Raw genomic sequence first — 27214 nt, 5'->3', positions numbered from 1 at the left:
ACTTTAATATTTTGACCTTAATCTTTAACACACTAACATTTAAACAAACTGAATGGCATCCAACCACAAACACATTACTGATAATGGAGTCTGTACAAATGTATCTGCCGATTGAAGGATTCTCAGAATTCCATCATTATGCTGTTGATAAATCCCAGTCATAGTTCTGTGCGATACCAGTGAGCCTTGTGGCGACACTGGTACGGTCGTATACTATTGGTGATGTTTTGTCTGTCTGCATGTCTTTTTACCCTGTGTTTTTATTTTTCTTGCTTTCTTCTATGTTTTCTAATGGACTCCTGAGTCCGGCAATAAAGATGATGATGATGATGTATTCTCATATTAAGATCCACCTTTCCAGAGGTTTGGCTCTTGGCTATTTCAAGTGGAAGAAAAAGAGGAGAATGAGGAGGTGAAAAGGCATGATGGCGTGCCAAGAGCTGGACATAACATCCAAGGATGGGTTTGTGCTTTCACACGCCAGGCCAGTCAGAAACCTTTCACTGCTCTGATTGCTTTCTCAACCTGGTTGGCTTACGCACCATTCTGACACACATCCTAACATCTGTGTCGACTTTGGGTATGCTAGATCAAATACCATTCTCACTTTATAAATATTTGTTGTGCATGATGTAAAGAGGTTGAATGAGTGTCAAGATGAAGAAACGTCTTCAGTTGAATGAAGTGCTGTGCAAGCATTCAGGGAATTTGTCTCATACTTCATTAAACTGGAAACCTCAAAAACAAGCTGCTGAATATTACTGAGCATTTGAGCACCACTTTTACACTGATTGGACCTTCAGGGCTGCAGACGATGCCCCACCAAGGTCAGGGGTTCGATCCCTAGCTCCTGCAGACACGTCGGCAACCTCTGCCATCAGGGTGTGAATGTGTTGGTGTGACCTGCGGTGTAAAAGCACTTTGAGTATTTAGAAGACTAGAAAAAAACGATACAAGCTCAAGTCCATTTACCATTAATATCTCAGCCTTGGGGTTTAGATGTGAAGCGCACACTGTTTGGTTAGGTTTAGGCAACAACACGTCTCGCTGGGCTTTTAGGGAAGATCATGGATTGAGCAGGGTGAATTTGGTTTTAAAGGGTGAAAAAAACAGACTGCTGGATGAGAGAAACAGTTTCTCTTTGACAGCCACGGAGCCTGCAGGGTATGCTCTGCTTCATCCATGCCCCTCCAAAAACACTGCTTTTAGGGTGTCCCTGCTGGCTGCCGACTGTTTGTTGGTGCAAGAGTCAAACTTTTGCTTTTCCTCATTAAAACTATCAAGAAGAGATTTGTAGAACTGGTTTCTGCCTTCTCTACTCCTTAGAAGATATTCTCATTAAACTACTACTGACTTAAACTGAAGCTGCACAATGCTCGTGTTCTCCCTCTATTACTGGCATTATTGGCCAGACATGCGTCTTTTCAAACAGTTATGATAGGGAACTCTTCACTGTCGACACTTATTGTTGTAAGAGCGTGTCCTAACATCAAATGAGCATTACATATCGCGTTGCATCGCCCAGAATCAACGCTCGCTGTCCACCCTCAATCTGATAAATATTTACTACTCTGCTCTGTGAATTCCAGTTTCCCTTTGTAAACAGTTTAACATCTAGCGCTTTTATTTTGAAGGTGCAGTCACAGAAGTGGGGTGCTTTGTATTGACAAGCCTTTTGGTGGTGGTTAGCAGAATAACATTTTGCCACTTGGTTAACCCAAGTCATAACACAACAATTTAGACACCGGTACACAGATGTTTACGCACCGCCATCTCAACTTTGTAAAACAAGCCAACAAGCCAACAAGAAAATCAAGTAGATGTTTCTGTAGGACACTCCCAGCGCCTTGTCGAGCTCCCTTCTTCCTCGTCCATGTCTACGGAGCGACAGAAGGGAAGTAGAAATGTGGCATTAGGGTAGAAACATCATGTTGTATTGCGCTGCATCACCTGTGGGCTGTTAAGACACTCCAGCAGGACACAATGGCATCAAGCTAATGTTGCCCACCCCACATGCTGTTAGGACACCCTGTTAGGCAGGTGAAGCAGCTTAACGTTCAAGTCATATGATTGTGATTCCATAACGCTGTTTTTGATGATGTCCAAACTCAGAAATCACAAATTCAGCAATAAGCACTATGAAATACACCACGCCCCACCTGGTGGCAATATCCAACCACAGGCTCGCATGAAAAAAGAGCGGATGAAAAACAGCCTCACAATCAGTCACATGGCAACGCCGAGAACATGTCACTGGAGGTGTGACCGCTAAAAGATCCTCTCCACTGACTGTAACCGCTAAAACGAGTCAAAAGCTGCCTGTGTATCGCCGTTGTGTTAGAGGAGAATGCCAACTTCTCTCTATGGACTACAAGTGTGGTTTTATTGGGATTTACTCTGTGCATGTGTGTGCGTGTGTGTGTGTGTGTGTGTGTGTGTGTGTGTGTGTGTGTGTGTGTGTGTGTGTGTGTGCCAGAGACTGAGTGTGCTAAGTGAGACCCATGAGTGCAGGCCCACGCTATACACCCACAGCACAATGAGCAGTGAGAGTAAAAAGCTAATGGACGAGCAGATGAATACAGACATTTGAGTCAATGGATGGATGAAGAGTTGGACGGCGTTCAAGATTGTAGCTGTGCAACCGTTAAAAAGCAAAGCAGTAGATATGAAATGAATGGTTAAGGATTAGTGTAAACGTAAGGTAAATAAAACTTTAATACTGGGGATTAAAAGTAGGATTTTAATTGTACCTTTGAGGGGGAAACAACTGGAGAGTGTTGTTAAAGCCAAAGATTTGGAAAGGATTCTATTTATGTTCACCCTACATGCTGTAACAGTCTTCACCATTGGACATGACCCTCTGACCTCTGGGTTTGCAGACGGAGGGGATTGTGACCTCGTTTTGCTGGAAGGTCAAGAAACCCAGAGTTTGTACTTTCACATTTACAGTAAAGTGTTTCCCCCACCATTCATTTGGGATAGTGGCCCAAGAAGTCCCAAAGACATGAGAATGAAGATCAACCTCAAGAACAACTGGCTGTTACTTGTTAATGCGAAATGGACTTGAGCTTACGCAGCGCTTTTCTAGTCTTCTGACTCCTCAAAGCGCTTTTACAGCATGTCACACCTACACATTCACACACTGACGGTAGAGGTGGTGCAGTGGTTAGCGCTGTTGCCTCACATCGAGAAGGTTCCTGGTTTGAATCCCCGTCTGACAGGAGCCTCTCTGTGTGGAGTTTGCATGTTCTCCCCGTGTATGTGGGTTCTCTCCGGGTACTCCGGCTTCCTCCCACAGTCCAAAGACATGCTCGTTAGGTAAACTGGGGACTCTAAATTGCCCGTAAGTGTGAATGTGAGTGTGGCTGGTTGTCTGTCTCTATATGTCAGCCCTGTGATTGACTGGCGACCACTCCAACAGCTACCCGGCCTCTCGCCCAATGACAGCTAGGATCAGATCCATAAATATATGGGCGGGCACTGACCACCAATACACTGACTTATATTCTCCACACACACTGCTTTTCTGCTGTAGGCATGAGGAGTCAGTGAGCCGCTTCAGCCTACTGGGATATTCATATACGGTCAGCCCTGCCTGGCCCGGGGCCATCTGCTGCCCTCCCTCTAATCCAGGGGCTTGTCACTGCTGATTAGCCGGCCTCTCTTTCACTCCCTCTCTCCCTCTACAGTTTTATATATCTGCTTTATGATGTTGATACTAGTGTTATAGCTCGGTGCGGTGTACTATTTCTGCCTAAACTCCTTTGTATGGATTTTTGGAGGCTACAAATCCTCTACACTTCCCCTCGTTATCTCTCTCGTCCTCCTTCATTATATATTTCAGCCGTATTATGCTGATGATAGGGATTAAATTGAAGAGTTCTTTCTCACACTTTTCTTCTTTTCTTTGCATTTGTTAAGCCCACAAATTAGCCCACCTTTTCCACTTTCAGTCGACATGCTCAGCTTTGGTGTAGCTCAGCAGCCGCTTCAAGAGTCAAGCAGAACCTGAAAAAGCTTCAATGCAAAGGAGGTCGGTATCGTCAGTCAGGGCTGCAATCACTACATTAACTACCAACTTGACATTTGATATCAATTTGAAATCTTTCTGTTCGACTTCGTCTTACTTACTGTCCGTAATAATTATTTCCTGGAAGTGTGAAGATTAGCTCTTTATACAGCTCTTTAAAGAGGAACAACAGAGACTGTAGGGAAAGATTTCTCTTGTTAAAGTATTCACTATGGAAGCACTTTGTGTTAGCAGCATTCACCAAACAGTATTATATTATATGTTAATGGTACTGCACTGCTAGCATCGAGATCTATTGATGGCATGTCCACCATCTGATCCAGGTTTAGATGTTGATCTTTCTTTATGTTTGGATGTGGTTATTCTATTGTTTTTATTTACTGATTCGAGTGGAAGCAGCTGAATGTTCGGCAGCACTTTGAATCCAGGACAAATTTTCCCAGGGGGACAATAAAGTGTATCGTATCCTATCGTAAATGGTACTACTACTGAAAGCGATGGTGTCTAGTGTCAGTGCCCAGAACCCCTAACTGCCTTCTAGTGATTACGGCTCTTTGAAGGGAGCCAGATCTTGTTGCTCCATTCCTTTCAAAGAGCCGTTCAACATAACGAGTCCATCTCAACGGCTTTGTTTGCATGTGTCATGTGAATGTGACTTCCTGTGTTCCTGGAGCCTGCCTCAAGTGGACACTCGACGAACTGCAGGATTTTGCACTCAATTTGGTCAAAACACTCAAGGATGAAGGATTACCTTAATCTATTGTCCAGTCACAGTTGATTATATGTCAGTATTAGGAATAACTGCACCAAGCAGACATTATCAATGATGGGGTTAAAACCACCATGTTGCCTACATAAAGGGAAAGTCAGCAGCTCAATATCCAGTCAGAATTCTGTCATGATCATGAGACACATTCCAAGATGGCGGCCCGCAAAGTATCTCCCATCAGACACTTCTATTGGTTCTACAGGTTTGCTCCAACAGTATTTTGTTGTACTTGTGTACAGTGACAATAAAGATATCTTATCCTATATTCAGAAAATAATTCTGAAACCTAAACACACAAGATAGCACAAGTCTGTTTTTACTTTCTATCGGATGATACATAAGGATAAATTCATTTTCTGCACCACAACAATGAGCTCTCTGTTCTACTGTTCATCTGCTCATCCTCAAGACAGACAAACAGCCAAACTACTGTGAAACAAGAAGCTTTTTGTTCAAATAAAGACAGGAAGAAATATGACTTTGACAACCCCACAACTAGGCGATTGATGGCGGTGGAAAAGATGAAGGATTAATGAGGACTGGCTGCTGGATGGAAGGGAGGATATTTACTCCTCAGCCTCCTCCGTCTCTACGGCTTTATCAGAGTAGCATCGGAGGAGGCAGCGCTGGCACTAAATGTCACTGCTTTCTTCGATGACGCCTCAATTCCTCTCAGCCCGCTGCAACCGCCTCATTTCCTCTCGTGGGAGTAAAGGTCTGTTTTGAATGCCACTCCCTGACCACGAAAGGGCTCGGTTTCCCCCTGATATGGGCGCATGATTTGTTTGTGTTTCATCTCGAGGCTGAATGCAGATTGAGGAGAGAGGAGTGAGGAGAGAAAGTGGGGACATGACTGGTGTGAAAAACTAAAAAACAAAAGCCATCTCTTTTTATTTCGGAGGCGACTCCAGACAAAAAAAAGTAGGCAAATCAAGGGAATCTGAGGTGAAGATGTTCTGAAGGTGGAGTCGAGGGAAAAGGAAAGTTGCAGCTACCCTCAAGGTGTCCTTGAGTAAGGCATCTCACGTTTAACTTGTGGCTCGTTGAAGTAGACTGGATGCAGCAGTATTTCCCATAAAATTGAAGATTCAAATCCTTAGTAAAAAAAGACCCGTAATACGGGATGGGAATTTTGATATAATTATTGACACTACTTAAAGTCAGGGTTGATAATTTCCTCCAGAAACACTTTTTAAGATTCTGGTTGAAGTTGTCTTTAGGTCCTGACAGAAATTAATAACTCAAGTTCTCTGAAAAAGGAAACAAAGAAAATCTGTCACCTGTAGCAGTTGTAAGCCTGAAAAAACTTCAACCAATGTCTGCCATGAGGTACCAATCTGATGAACCAATCAGACGCCTCCCTGTCTCCCTGCTCGCTCTCTACCTCTTGCGTGCTCTAGCCCACACTCAAAGCGCGTCACTGATGACGGAGTTTATACTGTGAGTTTACTTACCGCTGAATGAGACATGAGACGACGTAGTTTCTACACAATGCAAGAGATGAGCTGAGGTCCACTTCTGGAGCAACGGTGCTCGTATATGTAAGTGAGGGGGCGTGGCTTTAGAGGGAGCACAGAGGGGAGGGGGTGGGTGTAGACGGAGCACTGGGGGAATGCTACTTTCAAAATCATGCTAGTTTTTGAAAACTACCAGCCCTCCTTATCCATACTAATCAATATGTTTTATTTGTTGGCGGAAAGATGAAACAACAATAGGTTTTAAACAAATTTACCATCCAGAACATCTGTAGTTATTCAAGTTCACCGCCAAAACCTACATTTTCTTTTTCTTAACGTTACATTTGAACACATCAGGCTTATATTTTATTTACCATTGCCTCTAAACCATCTAAACATGGTGAAAGAAGGCAGTGAAAATCCTCTTATCTCACTCTAAATAGTGAAATAAGAGTTTTTTTGGATGCAATATGATCTGTAATCCTTCCGCCTCTCCTGTATCAGTAGGAGCCAGATCTAAATGTAAGCTCTGCCATTCAGATTAAACAAACTCCAGCATCTCTTTGGCATCTTTCTCCGCTGGATGGATTGGCTATTTTTAACAACCGCAGCAGCCATGAGCAGAGAGCGGTGGGGTAATATTTCTAAAGCCACAAAACAGATCAATCTGGGTCAATTGTGACGCATTGTGCCGCAAATGCTTTTAAAATCAAGTGCGATGTCATGGTGTGCTGTCGGCCAGCTCTGAATCAATTCTGCCGGGGCGACGCTGAACCTCAGACCTCTGGAGTCACAATCCTTCTCTTTCCAGCAAGAGAAAGAGAAACTTTGAAAAATAGCTTCCTTCCTCTTGTAGACAGAGAGACACTAAGGCCAAATGGTTCCTGCTGGTAGAGAAAAGACGTCGCAAGCTGCTGAGTGCTCATTTTCAGATGGTTGCAGGGCCAGACAGACACAAACACAACAGAGGCAATTAGCCCCCATTTCCACTCCAACCAAAAAAAAAAATCTAAACAAAAAAACACAGGCATACTGAATTAAAATAAAACCTTCTGGCATTACTGTGTAATGAAAAATACAAAATCCCAAGGAAATTCTCTTCATTTATATGCATGGCCTAAATTTGTTGCCTGTTGCTAAGGAATTTGATCAGTGCCGGGTCAATTACCTACCGGTCTTGTTTGCCCTCAGGTGTTATGCTAATTAGGGTCACGGTGGGTCAACATTGTAACGCTATCACTAAAGTGAGGCAGGAATCTCCGAGGGATGTTCTCATTTGGGACGACGCCAGTCACAATCCTGACAGCATCCCAGCTGCAGTCATTTAGTGTTTCTGAGTTTGTCTCTTGCTCAGTTTAAGACGACCGTCGGACATAATGCAGGTTTTGCAGGTATTAAGACGTGGCTTATTTTTAGGGGCGAGGATTCTCAGAGTGTTCAGTCGGTTGGAAGATTCTAATTTTAACCTGAGGCAACAAGGTTAGACGAGGACATGAATCAATCAAGTTTGCAGATCTTTTAATAGAATGAGTGAGTGTTAATGAGAATATTTCTCCAAGGTAATTACACATAAAATTAGATCATGGGGCGAAACAAACAATCCTCAGAGTCTTCCTGTTGTTCCTAAACTGATAATAAGGCAACAGAGTAACCTGATGCTTTAAACGTCTGAGGCACCTGCAGGAAATCAATACCGCACTTTAGTTTGTGTCTTCCTCAAGGTTCTCGTCTCTACAACGATCAGTTTGGCTGAAGGCATTTCGCCATATTAATGACCTTGGCTTCCTGTATTGAACTTGTGAACCCATCACATCCCCTCTTCCTCAATTTCCTTCGAGGGCCTCTTCAGCGGGTCTGCCGTAATAGCAGGTGATTGCAGGAGAGCCACTAACAACGCTCGGCGAGGGTGACATCTTTCACTGACAAGAGCTTCTCGGCAAGAGAGGAATGTGTTCGGCTAACAATGGGCTGTCAGCGCTAGCCGTCCCCCGCAAGTTGAAAGGTGACATCAGTGTTACTTGGTGACACACAGCATTGCGTTCGGAGCATAGAAAGCTGCAGTGGCACTCATTGTATGACACTGTTAAGGACTAAAACTCTATTGTTACCAAGAGCAGAGTGACAGGTCATTAGAGATGCAGGCTGACAGACGGACAAAAGAACTTATATAGACCAATGCACACTCTGAATTAATGTGAATGTAATTATGACCTAGAACCAGCTCAAATCAGAAATGACTTCATATAAATATTCTTATTATCTGCAATAAGTTACAAGTGACTTTTCCTTGCTCTCGGGAAGTTATGGTCTGATATCATAACTGCACAGTTATGACATCTAAAAAACAAACTGTGGTGAGTGACAGGAATGTATGTCCATGCAACTCGAGCACTCTTTCCAATGGGAGCTGCCATTGTTGTTATTTCTCCTCCAAGGTTGTGGCACACATCTTGACAGCTGCTTGACAACAGTGTTAGCCCCGCCTGTGCCTGCTGATTGGCTAACCCCTTTCTCGGCTCATTGGATCAGTGAGCTAATCACGCCAGACGGATCAGTCAACTCGATGCAGTGAACGGTTCAAAGGTCTGGAATCAGGCCCGGTGGTGTTAAGCTTATGGCACACCAATCAAACATTTCCCAACAACAGGAATCCTTCAAATGTTGGCAGGTGATTTTGCATGTTTCATTGTGTCTTTCTGCACAGAGCTTACCAACTACACACAAAAAGTTGAACAAACTGCAATTCAAAAAGTTGTTTCAAGCTTTCAAGCTATTTAAGATAGTCTGTGTCCTATTGTGTTTACGAGTAGCAATATTTCTAAAAAAAAACAAAATAACCAAAGAAAATCTGGAGTGAGATGTTATTTTCTCACAGCTACACAGATAATTCTACCAATAATGGATTATGCCGACATTATTTATCAGAACACCAATCTCCATCTTATCAATGTCGATTTATTTGAAGATGTCCATACAGAACCCATCACTGTTTTATGTTTGATTCTCTAATTTGGCTAACACATAAGTTCAGAAGACATTTCCACTGGCTGCTTTTCATTTTCAAATGTATTTTCTTTAATTACCCTCCTTATTTAAAACAATACTTAATTCCATATAGATCACAGTATCATTTGCGACACACAGAATTCATAAAGAAACTGAAGCTCCCTCAGACTGGAACAATCTGCCCGATTCACTCCATTTCTTCTTTTCACCTCTTCAACACAGCTCTCCTCTCTAACCTTGAAACATCTTGCTCCTGTTTCTGGTGTTGCTGATACGTGGATTGATAAGCTCATCATAAAATGTATGTAAACTGTTTACATTATGTATCGATATGAATGTGGGCCTGTGTATCTCTACTCTTATTCATTATAACTATTGCATGGTTATTTGCATCTCTAGGTAATCTCTATGTAATGTTCCTTTTTGTCTTTTCCTTTGTGTAAGGGGATCCCCTTGAAAATGAGTTGGTGCATCTCAAGGGGTTATCTTTCCAATCATAATTTCAAATTTAGCAGACTGGAGTAGCTAGAAATGAAGACAGGTCTGGTGTTTTGATCTTCTCTCCAGGTGCCTCTAGGCACAACTGCAGGCTGTCACCAAGGTTGAAGAAAAAATTCCTGGAAATACTTATCATAGTTCTGCATTCAGTGAAGCAACTGACGACAGGTGTGAAGCAATAAGGCATTGTAGGGTTAAAGGTCTGTTTAAAACATACAAGCAAGGATTGGACGTTTTGATTCTGACCAAACATCACCAACTGTCAGCCATCACACACTCAAAAAATGTGTGTTTGTTGAAGAATGTTTGATTGGTTTTCCATTGACGACAGACACAGCAGGCATGTGTAGAATAACATCCACATGCGTGGCAAGCAAATTGATCAATTTAAGTAATTGGTCGTGCCAGTTCACGACTCTGGTAGCTCAGGAGGCCTGCGACAGTGAGACACGTGCTGGGACGTTATTCAACCCTGTAAGGGTGTGACAGTAAGTGAAATGGGATTGGCATTATCAGTGGACATTAGGGACTCCTGCGTAATCTGAATGATGGATAATCTGTGTCCCAGTACAGATTACAGTCCAATTATTTAGCAATGAAAAGAACCAGGCTGATAGATCATTGGCACCTGTTGCAGCAAGTCATCCCATATTAAAAAGACGACGAGAATTTCTTTATCTATGGTCTTATTTCTGTTAAAGGGGACATTATTTTATTATGAAAAATCCACTTGTACAGTAACCTGAGTGTTTACTGACCCACAAATAGCGAAATAAACCCATCCAGTCCTTTGTTTGTGGTCTGAATGAGTCTTACAACACAGAGAAAAATGATCCGTTTATAATGTGCTCTGCTTGTGATGTCACAGTGGGATTCTGGTGTGTTGTCGCTGGCAGCCGTGTTTTCCCCAGGGGGCACTCTGACAAGCTGCCAGGGAAGCTCCAAGATGAACTTGTGTCGGCACCGGTTGGCTCAACCCGCAGAAAAGAGGGGAGGGGTGAGGGTGAGCTCATTGCATTTAAAGAGACACACACACCAAAACGGAGCGTTCTGAGAGAGCTGCTTTATACAGGGTCACAAACCTCCTCTGGTGCTTGATTCATGTTATATTGTGACCAAAGCACAGCACAGATGTTTCATTTAGACCACAGGGGACTGTTTGAAAAGGTGGGAAAGGGGGATAATATGTCCTCTTTAAGATCCATTGAAATATTTCATGTATAGTCAGCACAATGCACAGGGAGCTCTTAGAGTGAGGCACATATAGAGCACCAAGATCGCCACGTTACAGTATGTGTTTGTTTGAATACAGCTTCACCCGCTCCACCACCTGTAATTGCTTTGTCCTCGGGCAGGCATGTGAGTCTTGACAGCTCAAACCTGGCAACCCTGTCGCTCAAACAGCAGAATCTAATGAAGCTCACGCACTGTACTAGAATGGGAATAAGCACCCGCTGTGTGTGTTTACATGAGTGTGTTCGTGAGCAACACATAAAGTTGCCGGTGATTTAAGTTTATTTTACAATTACCAGGGATGGCGAGAAAATACAAATCTTAAAGGCTCCAACTAGGGTGTCTAAAGAATGTACAACATGCATAAACAAATACAAAATGACATTTGTGTTAAACATTGAACTAATTATGAGAAGGGATGGGGACTGTTACATTTGTTTAATCATATTTTGTACAATGCAAAAGAAAATGAGACTTTCCACTTCGTCCAACTCACATATCTCACAAAGTCTGTTTTCTTCTAGAATATTTTTGAATCGACCGACTTCAATGGCCGGAGGGAGGATACCAGGTCTAGATTACATTGCTATGAAACAAACACATCTCTCCTCCAAACAGCAGTATTAGCTCAAGTTTCTCACTAAAATCTAAATGTTCTCTTTCTTGATGCGACATTTGAACACGTCCTGATGACCTTTTATGACCTTTGCCTAATAGTCATGTTGCTGACCCTAACTTAAACAAAAACTGTGACCACATGGCACCTCGTTTAGTTAGCTAACTCTCTTTAAGCCTGGCATCTTTTACACGAAACATGACATTGAATTTGTTTTTTTAACTATTAGACATCATTCTAGTATCATATTTAGCTGTTGCTGCTTGTAATATGTAAATATATCTGCCAATGCCAAAAGCTAAATTTAATGGTTGAGTTTCTTGAAATCAGATGTCTATCAAGACATTTACGACTCAACTCGTAAAATTTACTTGCCCAATTGGCCAAGATTTGAACTTTTCATAAGCTTTACAAAGCCTTACCTATTCTTTATAATGCATGATTTCAAGATTTCAAGGCAGGGTTGGTCATTTTCTCCAAATTCACTTTTTTAGATGTTTAAATCGACATAAGAATTAATTTTAAGAATTAATAAAAATTAATCATGTGCTCTGAAAAAGGAACAAAGAAAATCCGTCATCTGTAGCAGTTCAAGCCTGTAAAAACTTCAACCAATGTCTGCCACGAGGTACCGATCTGATGAACCAATCAGGCGCCTCCCTGTCTCCCTGCTCGCTCTATACCCCTTGCGTGCACGAGCCCACACTCAAAGCATGAGCTGAGGTCCGCTTCTGGACCGACAGCGCTCGTGCATTTAATTGAGGGGTGTGGCTTTTTGGAGCACAGAGGGGAGGGGGTGGGTGCAGACGGAGCACTGAGGGAATGCTACTTTCAAAATCATGCTAGTTTTGGAAAATTACCAACCCTTCCGTGAATGTGTCCTAAAAATCCTAAAAATCGTAACCCTAGAAATATGACAAACACACTTGCTTAGATTTGGTTTCTGCAGTGGGCTACACCAAGTCTTTCGCTGCAGGAGCCGTTTCACTGGACTCTGGATAATTTTGGAACTATAAAGATTCCTTTGAGGGAAAGAAAGGAGATGGTGGATAGGGGATATAATGTTTGTTGAAGAGAGGGCCACTTATATTTTGCACTTCATGGCCAGAGAGAAACTTCTTTTTGTCGTGGGCCATCGGGCCATGGTTCAAATCTAAGTCTGGTTACATTGACTGGAAAAGGCTGTTCCTAAAGAAAACAGCATAATAAAGTGCCAGACGGAAAAACAACAGAGAAGCATAGGAAGAGGAGCATCGGGAGTGCTCAGTTGAGAGGAAGCAACAAGAAGAGAAATGGTGTGAAAATATCAGACACACAAACTCCCTACAATCTCTCAAAGGCTTGAGAAAAGCTGTGGCAAGCTATTATCACCACCACCATCATCATCATCATTATCATCATACCACATTTTAATGGTGGCTATATAATCACTCTTGTTTTTCTTCTCCAGTTATCCTCACCGCCACCTTCAGAGATATCACTTGCACTTTCCTGGCGGGGGCTGTTGTCTCTATCGGCCTCATTTGAATAGAATTCTCAGCCCCAAAAAATAGTACTGAACTGTCTCACCTTCCAAAACAGATACATCATATTTTCAGAGGAGGCAATAAAAAGCAATGCAAGCCCAATTCCCCACAGTTTCGAAGACAGGGGCTGTATTTCAGCTCGACTCATCAATATGCAAAACATCAGAGCATTGCTTGCCACAAGAATATTCCCTCCACTGCACACTCTGCAAATGTGCACACACATTTTCGAGTTTTTTTTTCTTCTTTCAAACAAGCTTCGATTGGGAAGAAAAAAGTATGCAAATCGTGTGCAAACATGATCACGTTTTGATGAAAAGCACTGGGATTCAAAGCCCTAAATTGCCCTGTGTGATTTTAATACTCTGCAGGCAATTGTCAAAACCAAAGAGGCGAAGCAAAAAGAAGACTCCAGGGCTGAAATCAATGCGCTACCTTTTTTTTTTATTTGGGAAGAATTGAAGTAACTCCAAGCACTGGATTACATTTCAAAGCCAAGAGCCTAGAGCTTTTCCAGTCCAGGAGCATGCATAGTGTGGGAGAAAGGTGCTGTAGCGTGGGAGAGGGGCGTAATCACGATGACCTACAGTAGGGTAGATGTAGGTTAAGTTAGTCCCTCTCTCCCTCCCAGCAATGCTCGCTCTGCCTTTCTCTTTCTCAAGTCTCTTCCCCGGGCCGTCTTTCCTGGGTTGTTAAATCCCTGCTTCTTTAATCTCCTTACTCAGCTACATCCTCTTTAAAGATGCAGAGCCACAGGAGAGACGTCGGATACGTCAACTGGGGACTGGTGCCTGGGCGGGGGTGGTGGTACGAGTTGAGGTTGGGGGGGGGGAGGGGGGAGGTGTTGGAGGTAGAGATAGAATGGAAAAAAAGGTAGAGTTTGTTGTTAAGAATGTTTTGTGTAAAGGAAGAGCGTGCATTAATCTCCTCAGCTTTCCTGTTTGAGGATTAAAACGAGCTGGTCATTTGATTTATGCATTTAAGGACTTCCCAAATGATTTGAACAGGCTGCAGAGTCATTTTCTCAGTGACCACTGGAAATCCTCACTGTAATAATCACTGCAACATCTGCAGCTCTAGAACCTTAAATAGGGGCTCAGACTGCATGTTCGGTAGTGGGCTTCCAATGCATTCAACAGTGATAACATAATTGATTGGCTCCCCCGCTGTGACACTCAATTGACTTCATACGACACTTCCTCTGATGCAGATTAACACGGCCGAGCATGTGTGTGGATAAAAAATACTCTATCGCTCTACCACATGCATGACAATCACACACACACACACACACACACACTAAACCCCCGCTCTTTTAACGCATGTGCTCTATCAATACCATCAAAAACCATTCCACTCCACTTCCCTCACCAAACACTATTGTGCAGCAATACCTATCAATCATCCGCCCGCTGTAACACACAGCAGCAGCAGCAGCAACATTTCAATAATGGTGCATCACCTGAGACTCGGGGAGATGAAAGTAATCCATTCAAAAATGGATCACCGTCGTTCTGCGTTGCCACATGCTATTCAGTGGGAGGAGAAAAGCTCTACTGTAGATTTCTGGGTCATCTTTCAAGTGCATGCATCTTTGAAGTTTTTGCAGCGTGGAGTCGATACCTCAAAAAAACGCATCTATGAGAAGAGCAAACTGTGTCACCTGGAAACACTGTAGACCTGTGAGAGTTAATGAAGCATGAGAGAACGTCTGAATCTGTGATCCAAGAATCTTTTATTCTCCCAAAGGAAAGGCAACTCAGTCGGATGCACTGATTTTAGATAATCCCCCCAAATATGAAAGTTATGATATCATTCAGGCAGCTTTTTCCACAAATTGTCTGAGTGTGGGAGGCCACATAACACAGAGCCACACTAATTCATCCTCCTATAATCATAAACACTCCATATGCAAAACAAGGGATCAAAAATAAGCTGTAATTAGTGGTTAAGCAGTACCTGTTTCCCAGAAGTACATAGACTTCCCATCATCTGTCTGCGAGTTAGCCTTCCAGAAACCGCACAACAGCAGCAATGTCACCAAAAGGTGCCAGCTCCCCTCTGTCCTTATTCGGAGGGTCCCTGCAGCACCCCTCCACCCTAGCCCCATGGTCCGCCACAGGATAAAAGTAAATCCACTCAGCCTGGAAAGTCAGCAGCGTAGGCAGCGAAGAGAAAAAAAAAGAAGAAAAAACTAGTCCAAAAGGCAACAAGAAGAAGTTCAGTTTGAGAGAGTGAGGGTGTGAGTAAGTGAGTGGAAGGAGGGAAAATACAGAGTGTGTGGTATGTGTTATCAGTCCTGCAGGAGTTTGAGGTCCAGTTCTTGGTCTTGTAAAGGACAGAGAGATTTGTTTTCTGCCTTATACTCCACACTTGGCAGGCTGGTCCCAGAGGGAGGCTGTCAGTGACAGGGACTGATCCGCAGACGGACGGTACGGTCTTCCTCCTCCATCGTATCTGCTCCCTCTGCTGCCGTTGCTGCCTCTGTCCTCTGGCGGTGGAGCAGTGACAGTGGGCGAGTGTCTGCAGTGTTGTTCGCTTCCCTCCCTCTCATTTGCTCTCTCTCTCTCTCTCTCTCTCTCTCTCTCTCGCTCTCTGTGTGTCTCCTATTCGCTCACTCATTTGCTCTTCTCCCTGTGCCACCCAGCTCTCCCTCTCTCGTCCTCCATTCCTGTCTTTTGTCTATTTTTCTCTCCAGCCCTCATCTTCTCTTGTTTCTCTAATTTTGTCCTTTTTTTTTTACCACTCTCTCTGCTTTTCCAGCATGCTCCTACTCACTTTCTCTATCTCTATTTCTCCTTTCCCTCTTCAGCTTTCCTCTCTCTCCCCCCCCAGCCCCCCCTCCTCCCCCTCTGCTCCACTCGTCTTCCACTTGGAAGTGCTGGGAAGGCGACTGGAGACCAGCAGTGCTCACACTGGTCTCAGAAGCACCCATAAGCACTGCTCCCAGGATCAGAGAGGCAGAGAAACAAGCGGGGCTTAATGCAGAGCGGGGGAAAGTAAAGGGAGGGAGGGAGGGAGGGGAGTTTAAGGGGAAATCAAGGAGGAGCAAAACAGAGAGGCAGAGAGGGAGAGAGTGCAAAAGAAGATGTGGTAGCAGGGTGCTTATCCTTGTGAGAAAAAGGGTGTGAAAGTGCAAAGATGGAGTAGAAGAAGTTACTATAAGGACTTATAGGAATATATATTTTTTACACAGAGAAACCCATGAAACTGCATTATCATGTAGCGGGTTTATGTAGATTTAAATTAGAGAGGATACTGTATCAAGATGTTGGGTGCCAATTGGCGTTACGGCATGAGAACAACTAATATGCCTATTATTAAATCAAAACTCCTTGAATAACAGTGAAATATTTATTTTTAAATCTGTGGTGTGTACATGGTACGGCATTTTGTATTTAAACAGAGAGAGAAAATAAAAGGACAGGGTATTTTAAATTGAACAGAGATAACTACCATGGCTGAATACTGTACATGAAAGTGCCACCCAGGAGGAAACCTCAGGTGTTGAAAACTAAAGCCAATGTGAAAGTACAAAAAAAAACTTGAGGCTGGCTCCAAAAGCCCCAGAAGTCTCATTACCATTTACCTTAAAAGCGTCTGCATTTTTCTTATAAGCGTAGATGGCGTAGAAACGTGGTCAAACTTTGAGATGCTTTTGTAAAATGGACCGATGCAGAGCTGGCTAAACGCTGAAGCTTCAGTGTCCTCAACATGGCAACCTGCGTGAGCATCGACTCTAGAGAAGAAGGGGCAGGGAGGAGACAGCCCTCTACAATGTTTTGAATTCAGACTGCAGTACCCATTTAAACACTAGGTGTCATAGTTACAGATGGCTCCTGTAAGAAACCAAAGGGTGACATCACTGAGACGACGTCCATGTTTTATACAGTCTGTGGTGCCTTTACTAGAAACTAGCACCTCCAAAACATTCAAGAAAATAAATATTTTCACTCACAAATGCCCTACAATTGCAATCAAAGTTTGGAGCTTTGTGTTTCCCCAGGAGACTCTTTAATATGTTGAGTCAATCAGCACTCTGCCAGAGGTTTCATTGAACTGCTGAGTGGGAATTGCTGATTGAAAAGATAAGACCACCATCATAACTTCTGGACCTCATTACGCTGCTTTCACTGCTCTCAACCCTCTTCACATTTTATCCTACTGAAAGTACAAACCTTTAAAACTAAATCACATATACATTTTTTTTAAATGGATTAATTTCATTCAGGGTTTTTTTTGCAGGGTTATTCAGTGCATCTTTTGTGGACTACTTTCTGCTGTGTGCAAACACAAATTTGGCTAAATGTAGGATTGATTCAAATATGGCACGGATTAATTAAAGTAGGACATGCCTCTTTGTTTGGTCTTCTCATGGCTTGCTGAGCATTCTGAAAAATACAGCTTTATCCTTAAAAGGGTTTGTACTCTTTAGCAGCACTAATGGCAGTAAGTGGTAATAACAGGTGTATTTATTTTACCTCACACTGACAGATCTATTTGTGTCCTTGCTAACAGTCTGGAGTATTTGTCTATCTTAAAATCTAACTTGTTTTTTTTTTTTTAAATCCCATGCAGCATTTTTCAATTAACTGAATCCTTGTTTGAGTTCGTAGTAATTGTGGGTGTAACGCAACACAACATAAGGGAGATTACAACAATTTAGTGGGTGACAGTAAGGAGCCAACATATCAGCAGTAAACTGAGAGTGACGCCAAATGGCACAGGATGAGAATGGGATTGTCTTTAAATCTTGTGCGTGGCCAGCACACAACTGTCAATCAAAGAGACAGCCAGATTAGCGAGTTGGATCAGGGTGGGTGGGGGGGTTGGGGGGTTGGTGATGCAGGTAGAATTAATTTCCCTGAGTTTAATGCTCCTGTGCTGTCTCAACGGTCCTGCCTGCACTCATGACAGCGTCACCAGGCTAAGGTTGTGTCAGGACATCTGAATGGCAGGCTTTGAGTTTGGCGGAGTCAGCCTGTCATACCGAGGCTTTGCATAGCCTTACTTGGACAGTGCATGTGAAGTGATGGACAGGACTGGTTGGTGCCAGTTCTACAAAAGACTGAAGGTAGCAAACTCTTAGTTATCTGAAATGTCTCTTTTCCAAGGAAAAAGAAAAAAGCAGTAATGAATTGGAACAAACAAAAAAACATTAAGCAAGTGGCTTAGAGCAAGACTTGATTATGAGCCAATGTCCCTTAAAGTTATTATTCTCAGTTAATAAAATGTATGCATCATTTCTCTGCTTAGTTGTTAGTAAATGGTACGGCAGATTAAACAAAAACAAGTGGAAACAAAAGAAAATGGAACTGAGCTGACGTAATTGTAGATTATTCCTGTTAAAAAGTATGGTTAAAAAAAAAAAAAAAAAAAATACTTGCAATAGCCTTTGCAATGTTGTTTGTTGTCTTTGGGTAAAAAGTTATGCCGAAATATAACAAAACGGATGAACCCCTGACATTTGCACAATAAGGAACGCTGGGGATAGTCCTGGAAAAGCACTCTTGCATAGTGACATTAAGAGATTTCAAACATAAAGCCCCTGAAAATTTTGGGGTAAACCGACTTTACCCAGATTATATTCCACCAGTGTTCAAGAAAATGTTCTGCCGGGGTAAACTGATGTGAGAACATTGCAGGAAATATTCAAGAAAATTCCCCGCAAGTGATCTTGAGAGAGAGAGATTATGTTTTTTTGTCAGGCAACAGTCGTGATAACCGTGCAAGTATTGAAACTGCTTCATTATGTTTTGTTTGCCAGTATGTTCTTCTCCGCTCTTTCGTTGATACAGTCAATATGTCTAACTGCATGTAGCATTGATATGAAGACAAGAACTGTCATCATAGCTCTGCACTCTGTTTCCTTTTCCGGGTTTTTTCTTTTTACTTCGCACTTTTAGGAGGAGCAGGTGCATTCCTGGACGTTGGAAAGTGTGTCAATGCCCTTGCATTTAAAGTGTTTTTTGGGGGGTTTTGGGATTCAGACCGTGAATTTCAAGGACGGAGTGACGAGGAACAGACGAGGAGAAGTGAGCCGATGGTGTGATTGTGTTTTCTTCCCCCAAACTATGACCTCCGGAGCTCACTCGGGCTGTTGGTTGAGATAAATGCCAGACTCTCAAACTGGGTATGTGGTAGGTTGCTGGGAAATGGTGAGCAGCTGTCTTGGTTTGATGGAGAGGGAGCCGCTGCTCCGGGTGAAGGATTACAAGTATCCCAGCTTCTTGTTAAAAGTGAGTCAAAGATGGATCACAGTATTTACAGATTGATTGGTGCAGAATCTGTCATTAGATGAAAAGTGTAAAGACTGTCAGACGTCCAGAAGAAGCTTGGAATCCAATGGATGCTCTTCAAGAATTCAAAGTTGTTTTCTCTTACCTGTTGACTCAGAAGATCCAGAGCTGTCCCAAAATATGCAAACATTTGGTATCACAAAACGGCTAAGGATGTGTTCAGACCAACGCTGGAGCAAACTTTAACCGCAAGTTACTTGAACAAATGAGTCTGCAGGACAGTTCAATATTTTGAAACCCATAATTAGTTTTTGAATATTTTGCACACTTGGGAGCCAATGGGAGAACTCTTTAACCGTAGTGTTTAATGGGTCTTATTCAGGAATATTTATAGCTGGAAGCATAGACAGTATATAAAGGTGGACGGAGCAACAGCGGCCTGGGAGTGAAGCCAAAAGATGTAGCAAGAAACAGAAATAGTAAGTCAACCCAAACTTCCCTCTCTACAGCAACGTTTTCCAGCTCCTCCTCGGGGATTCCGAGGCGTTCCCAGGCTAGACGGGATATATATTCCCTCCAGCGTATTCTGGATCCCCTGGGTCTCCTCCCCTGGGTTGGGTGTGCCCAGAAAACCTCCAAAGGTAGGCGTCAAAGATGCCAAAACCACCTCAACTAGCTCCATAGGATGTGAAGGAGTAGCGGCTCTACTCCGCTTGTAGGCCACTTGTATCCGCGATATTATTCTTTCATTTACTACCCATAGCTCATGACCACAGGTGAGGGTTAGAACAAAGGTCGACCGGTAAATCGAGAGCTTTGCCTTCAGGCTCAGCTCCCTCTTCACCACAACGGTCCGGCACAACGCCTGCATTACTGCTGACGCTGCCAGAGTCGACCAAAGTGCTGAACAATAAGATAACATACAGAGACAAAATAAGCACATCATGGTAATAGCAAAAATCGGATAAAGAAACATACACGTTTGACCTTTAGGACCACAGGAAACTACGGGGTGGAATGATAGGGGATCTTAAGGACACTGAAACCCCTGGTGGAAAACGTGATCTTCAGCCTGGTCTTAAAAATGCCTAAAGAAGGGGAACACACTGATTGTCTTGTTTGCTGTTGTAGCTCACAAAGAAACATCAGTATGTTTCATAACCAGTTAAAAACTCCTCACAGGAAACTCAGACTAACTGAGTCAACATCTACCCGTTTCTAAACTGCATGCTAAGTGATCGTGTTTGCAGCGTAGAGTGCAGTGACTCTCCATGTACCCAATTTATTCATAAAGACCTGGAAAGTTCTCCATGTTTCTGTCAGATAGTATGAACTTGACAGCGTAACAATGGTGTTAAAGTGTCTGCTAATGACTGAGTGTCTGGATGTCACTGCCTTTGCTATTAAATGTCAACTGTGAGACGAGCACTGGATTCACTCTGACAGACTGGAGCAGAAAAATAGATTAGATGGGGCAGATGTGGGCGGAACTGGCACGATGTAAAGTCAAAACCAGGAACAACCAGAATACTGACAAGGCTAATCTTTACCAGAAGATAACAAATGAGTCAGTGTAGCCGTTTATAATAACAAACTGAAAATCTTTCAATCCAGATATCTAATTTAAAAATAGTGAAAGACACAGCTTCTATCTAGAAACGGACTCCGTCAGAGAGGAATCCCCCACAGAGTGAAGACAGCAGCCTGACACTGCAACAACACTTTGCTCTTATCTGTTTCAAAACACAATCAACACTTGGCATCACTGAGCTGACAAGAACGGATGTTGACTGAAATTTGAATAAAATGTCAGACCATTATCTGGCTGTCAACTTGAAGTGAAGCCAGTGGAAGCTCCCCTTTCTGCCACACTGGGTGTCAGTTTTTTTTATTTATTTTTTTTTTTTAAATGATTGACTTTCATTGAAAAAAAAAACAAAAAACAAAAAAAAAAACACCTTGTGTGTCTCCCCAGTTCATCATGATATGCTCCGCTTTGCAATCAGGAGCAACTACAGGCGATAAGACGTCAATTAGTGTTAATTTCCTGCAGGAATATTACCCCAGAGATTTAATTCAAAGAGGAAGAAAAATGTTGACGGGCAGAATGAGCCACTTAGTGTCATGAAGTTACAGCTCTCATTTTGTAATGTGTAATGTATTTTGAAGTTAACTGATACAGCACAAAAGTGAATTCTATGAGTTCAACACGATAAGTCCCCGTGTCCGATTTGCGTTTTTTTCTGAGCGCTCACACCCGGAGAAAAAGCACAACGCTCAGCTTCTTTGCCTTTTATGTGCAGCCACTCCGAGTCACTCAAGTTGAAAATCCTTCAACTTTTCAGAAAGGCGCTGTCAACGTTACCGGTGCTCTCTCCCTGTAGTTTTACCGCCTATGGATCGTGTCTTGTACCCACATCCTCCTCGCTCCGTGTGTGATCGGGAAATAAGCGACTTTCTTCTGAGAGCACGAACGCTTCATGCAAGCGCACCCGAGTGCACAGCCAGCGCTTTTCTGCCCGGAAAAAACGCCAGGTGGACACAGGGCCTAAGTAGGCTTAAAGGGGATAGCTTGGGTTTTTTTTAGTTTTTGAAGAACACTTATGTGACGCCTAAGTAGTTCTGAAACAAAATATCTTTGCTGATGGTAAAGTAAAGCTTTTGGTCTTTGTTAATACACTGCATACAGTTTTGATTATTCTGCAGATTCACTGTGCATGAATTAGTGTCAGGTATATTTTTATAATGCACACCCTCACACCACAGTGACTTCTGTGCATATCTATGACCATCTGTTGGTCGGTAAATATAGATGCACATTTTCACATCTTGTCATTTGGTGTACATTGGTACAATAATCGTTGATGTCATGTATCCTGCATGCTCTTCTGCGCCTCGTGTTTTGGTTGTTTGCGTTTTTAATTGGTGCATTGGTCAATTTGATTATCTCCTCTTTCTAATGAGGTTTTAGCCCGAGCATGTGCGGTCCTGTGAGACTGAGAAGAGAGGGTTATGTGGAACAATTACCTGAAATCCGTACATGTAAATAATTTAAACTCTGCATAAGAGTGTGGTTCACCTGGTTACATGGCGTTCATGTTAATGTACATTAACGTTAACGTTCATTCACCTAATTTCAAGTGTTGTAAGTTCATCATTAACCCTTCGTTTGGTAGAGGTCATATTTAATTATTCTATTCTGTTGCCCTCTGATGCTTTGTTTCTTCTGGCGGTTCCTTATCAGTGATTTCGGGTTTTGATGACTCATGATTAAGAAAGAGCGGGATAATCTACCAGCAGGCGTGAAGCACAGAGGCAACACTATTGTGCCTTTGTGCTTTTAATAGTAAATACTTTTATTGTTTTAAAAACATTAATGCAAGTCTTATTTCATGTTAAATTCTTCCATGATAGGTGTTACTGGATAAATGTTCAAATTAAAAGGCTCTGGTTGTAGCTGTTATGACAACGATAATAATTCTATCAACTCACTTTCTAAATATTTGAAAAGCTGAACTCTTCCCAAGCTGCCGAATCTGCTCTTCTGCCGTGTGCATCAACTAAAGATAATAGGACAAAGGAGACCCTGAAGTGTTGAACGACGGAAATCCTACTTCAAACAAGAATAGTGAACCATTCAACTTTTAAAATCACCCTCACTGCTTACAAAGACCTCACTATATGATCAGACATTAAGGAAACATGCTATGTTGAAGTGCTGGCTTCTCTGACAACAATGCAGCAGCCAGTATGTCCTCCTTCTAACTTTAGATTCTGGTCCTGAATGCTCTGGATTTGTTTGGACCAGAGAAGGTAGGCGGTTTTAAGGCACCTCCACACGGCGGTTTTGGACGCCCCTTGTTTTGCCAGATAAGAGAGCAGTTATCAGGTCAAACCAACAGGTGTTGCAGTGATGGAAGCGGGCAAGAGAACTGGTTCAGATAGAAGTGATTGTACCCGACCTCAAAAGCCTCTGCATGTTTCTAATAAGCTCCACGAGCAGAAACGTGCTCAAACTAGGATCAATATTGGAGATGCTTTTGAAAAATGGAGAGAGGTTAGAACGCAGAAAGGTTTACAGACCGATGCAGAGCTGGCTAAACACTGAAGCTTCAGTGTCCACCACATGGCAACCTGCGTGAGCATCGACTCTAGAGAGGAGGGGGCGGGGGGAGACAGCGCTCTATAATGTTTTGAATTTAGACTGCAGTACCAATTTTAAACACTAGGTGTCAGTTACATATTGCTCCTTTAAAATTAAAAAGCTACCGTTTGATGAAACACTGAAAATGCTGAAGGTGGGGTTTTCTATAATTATAACAGTGAAACATATTTCAACATCAGACCAAATCTGAAAGGTATTATCTATTATATAATCTAATTTGAAGAAGAGAAGAAAAAAATAGACAGAAAAGACAGAATAACTCTGAAATCAAAGCAGTTGTTGATTATCATTACAAGGTACACATCACATCACCATCACAGTCTCTTGTGATTGTGTTTGTCTTAAATCATCCATTTGATAAATCTGACACTGTCACACCTTGACAATGATTGATGGAAAGAAACGACAAACAAACGTTGGTATTTTTAAAGTAACAGCAGGGTGAAAGGAAACACTCTTTGCTGTCAGGACTGTAAGACTTCTAAAGATGAAGGCCTTGTTTTCCTGGAGACACTGAACGACAAAATGTCAGCGTTGATAGCAGATTTATTAATATCAGCTTGTGATTAGTTTCCATCATAAGAAAACATCCTTGATCTGATGATTAAAGCAGAAACTCTGGCTGGAGTGACTGAAGGTTACTACTTTTATCACACTGACTCTGCAGGTGTGCAGATGATTGACAGCATGATATTATTATTCTGAATGTAGGTGTGTTTACACGCACACACACTGGCTACTGTTGTTTGGGTTATGCAAATGTGTCTTTCTGCTTTTGATTCATGCAAAGAGTCTATCAGACAATAACTGAGAAAAATACAAAAGGCAAAGAAAAACAGGGTTTCCATAAATGTATTAATAGGTGTTAACGGACACAAAAAGTTCAGGGCACTTTTTGAGGAGGAACTATCCACTGACCTTTTGGTTTGAGAGACGACCAACCCTCTATCACTGAACCACAGCTGCAGGTCTGTAATAATGTGACAAGAAGAAGCTGCCGTGGTTTCCATCCTTCTGCTCAGACCGCTTGCTTTGCTGGCTTCATTTTGTAGCTTGAAATAAAATCTTAAAATTCCATCTTAAATTATGGATGAGGACGATACATTGCAAGTTACTCGCTGAGGTTTCATTTCTACTAATAATGAAATAGATAGTACCACAGTGGTACCAGTGAAACTAGCCAATCACAGCATAGCAGGGAAGGAGCAGGCTGATAAATAACATGTTGAGCACAGGGAGGGGAAGGTTAAGAACAGATTGATACCACATGTTTCAATTGAAGTGAAACAATCTCTCAATTTTAAATAATCATTAGTAAAGAGATCTACATTGCACAAAAACATTGGCCAATGTTTTTGAGCAAGACTTTTTGCTCAAGAGTTTGCCGACAACTTTTGGTAATTAATAACAAGAAATTAACATATAACTTTTAAAACTTCTATTTTTGTTTGCTGACGTGTTGAACATGATATTGTTATCATTTGATTTTAACCAGTATTGTATCAAAGTTTAAGATTCTGATGTCGTGACAAACCTATTAACTTCTTTTAGTTGTGGACCGGTGTTGAAATAAAGTTAGGCATTTTAATACGCCAACTTGGTTATTTTCAATAACTGTTCAACTTATTTGATTATTTTTGGGCTTTTATGCTTTTATTCAGAGACTGTGGATAGAGTCAGAGGACGACAGCCTCTGTACATGGAGCGTGCATTTCACACCAAAAGCCGCCACAAACAAAAAGGAAAACACTGGCTAAATTGCACAAACACATTGGCAACACATTTTTGTGACTGTAAAAGTCAATGTATAACCCACAATGCACCGGGGCTGTTTTGCACTTCAGGTATGAACACATAACAAACCTGTCATGCTCATGTGTGCCATTTCACAGAGCCAATATGAGCCCTAATTGCTCTGTCACAGAGTTAATGAAGTGCCTGAATCAGTGCCACATGTTTGAAGTCCCTGCTGCTGTATCCCAGTATCAGAGAGACCAAATGAGAGCGAGCGGCTGCCAGGCCCTCTGCCAGGTGAGACCGCCGTATACTCTGCTCTACTGATTAAGAGCCGCAGAACCAAGTCATCACACTAATCTCACACACGGCCAAACACCATTTCAAGGTAAACTGACCATAATCACTTTGTTTGGAAGGAAAACTGTACAAGTTGTTCTTCACACAACAAACACGAGGTGCTGTGAAGGTTGAAATGTGACAAGATGACAAATAGCAGACCTCCAGTGCTGGATTGTAACAACGTGTATTTACTGTTTTCAAGTACTTGTACTGCAGTATTTTCATTTGATGCTTTTTGTTTTCTACTCCACATTAAAGAGAAGTATTGTTCTCTCTACCCATCTAACATGATCGTATTGCTCTACTAGACTAGACTACACTTACATACTCCTGAGACCAAGCAATTCATTCTTGTCCACTGTAGTTGACATTGTATTGGGGTTTCTATCTCTTGTGCTCTACATGTTACTTTATTAAGTTCTGTTGATCTTATAAGAGGATGACTGGAGCTTTAAAGGGGACATATTATGAAAAATCCACTTCTACAGTGTTTTTGAACATTTATTTGGGTAACCTGAGCGTCTACAGACCCACAACATGTGAATTAAACCCATCCAGTCCTTTGATTGTGGTCTGCATAAGTCTTACAACACAGAGAAAAATGCTCCGTTTTAAATCTGCTCTTCTTGTGATGTCACACTGGGATTCTGGAAGAAGATACCCTCCCCTCCCCTGGTATCTCCACCCATGGACTCCACCCCCAGCCTAGAACGAACTTTTGCGCAGGTCCGCCATTTTTATTCTCGCGAGCAAAGGAGTGATGTCTACCGGGAAAACTCAGGGCAGTGTTAATTTTGTTGACGAAGACTATGACGAAAAATATTCGTCAACGAACCTTTTTCACGGACGAAAACTAAATAAAAACTAAATAAAAAGTCAGATATGATGACGAAGACTGTGACGAAATATAACTGACACTACAGTCAACGAATAAAAACGAGACGAAAATGTTAGGGCGGGACGAATGGAGAAGAGATCCAATCAGAACTACTCTTTCTGTGGGACAAGTTGGGAAGAAATCCAATCAGAGCGAATCTTTTGAGGGTAGGTTGATCTATGCAGAAGCAGCAGAGCCATTTTAAAAAGCCGCGGCAAATGCAGGCGCAACAGCTAAACAAACGCAGCAGCAGTTACACAAGAGGAGAACAAAGACGAGTTTGCAGAACTTTGCACAGTTTCGGTTGACTTCGCTCGTTAGCGACACGATAACGTTTTGCAGTGCACCCGGTCCGAGGGCAACGGGCATTTCTCATGTCAGAGCTAGGTCTAGGACGAAAACGAAGAATTGACATCTGGTCACACTTCACATATGACAACAAGGACAACAAGACCGTCTGTAAACCGTGTGGAGCAAAAATCGCTGGGAAAAACACCACCAACTTGAAGCGACATTTACAGACGACTCATCCAGAAATACATGCGAAGGTAAGCGTATACGCTAAGGTTATTTTATCAGATAAACCACCGTGTTTCCGCTAAACTTGGAATAAAATAGAAGCTAAAGGAAACCACCTCTGAACTGTATTGATTAGAAGATTGTCTCGCTGAATTAATATGAGTATAAATATTCAATGTCCTCAAATTGAATCAAATCTGTAC

General features: G+C 42.3%; 1 protein-coding gene across 1 annotated transcript in view; it reads right to left on the bottom strand.

The window, feature by feature from the left end:
• thsd7ab (thrombospondin, type I, domain containing 7Ab) overlaps positions 1-15947 on the bottom strand; it is a 176958-nt gene extending 161011 nt beyond the window's left edge. The window contains exon 1 of the mRNA XM_061049857.1: positions 15095-15947. Within this exon, the coding sequence (XP_060905840.1) occupies positions 15095-15245 (151 nt within the window). The 5' untranslated portion in view covers positions 15246-15947. The remainder of the gene's footprint in view (positions 1-15094) is intronic.
• Between the last annotated feature and the right edge of the window lie 11267 nt (positions 15948-27214).

The sequence above is a fragment of the Labrus mixtus genome, chromosome 11 (assembly GCF_963584025.1).
Source record: "Labrus mixtus chromosome 11, fLabMix1.1, whole genome shotgun sequence".
Taxonomy (NCBI): Eukaryota; Metazoa; Chordata; class Actinopteri; order Labriformes; family Labridae; genus Labrus; species Labrus mixtus.
The sequence above is the reverse complement of the archived record's forward strand: the minus strand, read 5'-3'. Positions and strand labels throughout refer to the sequence as shown.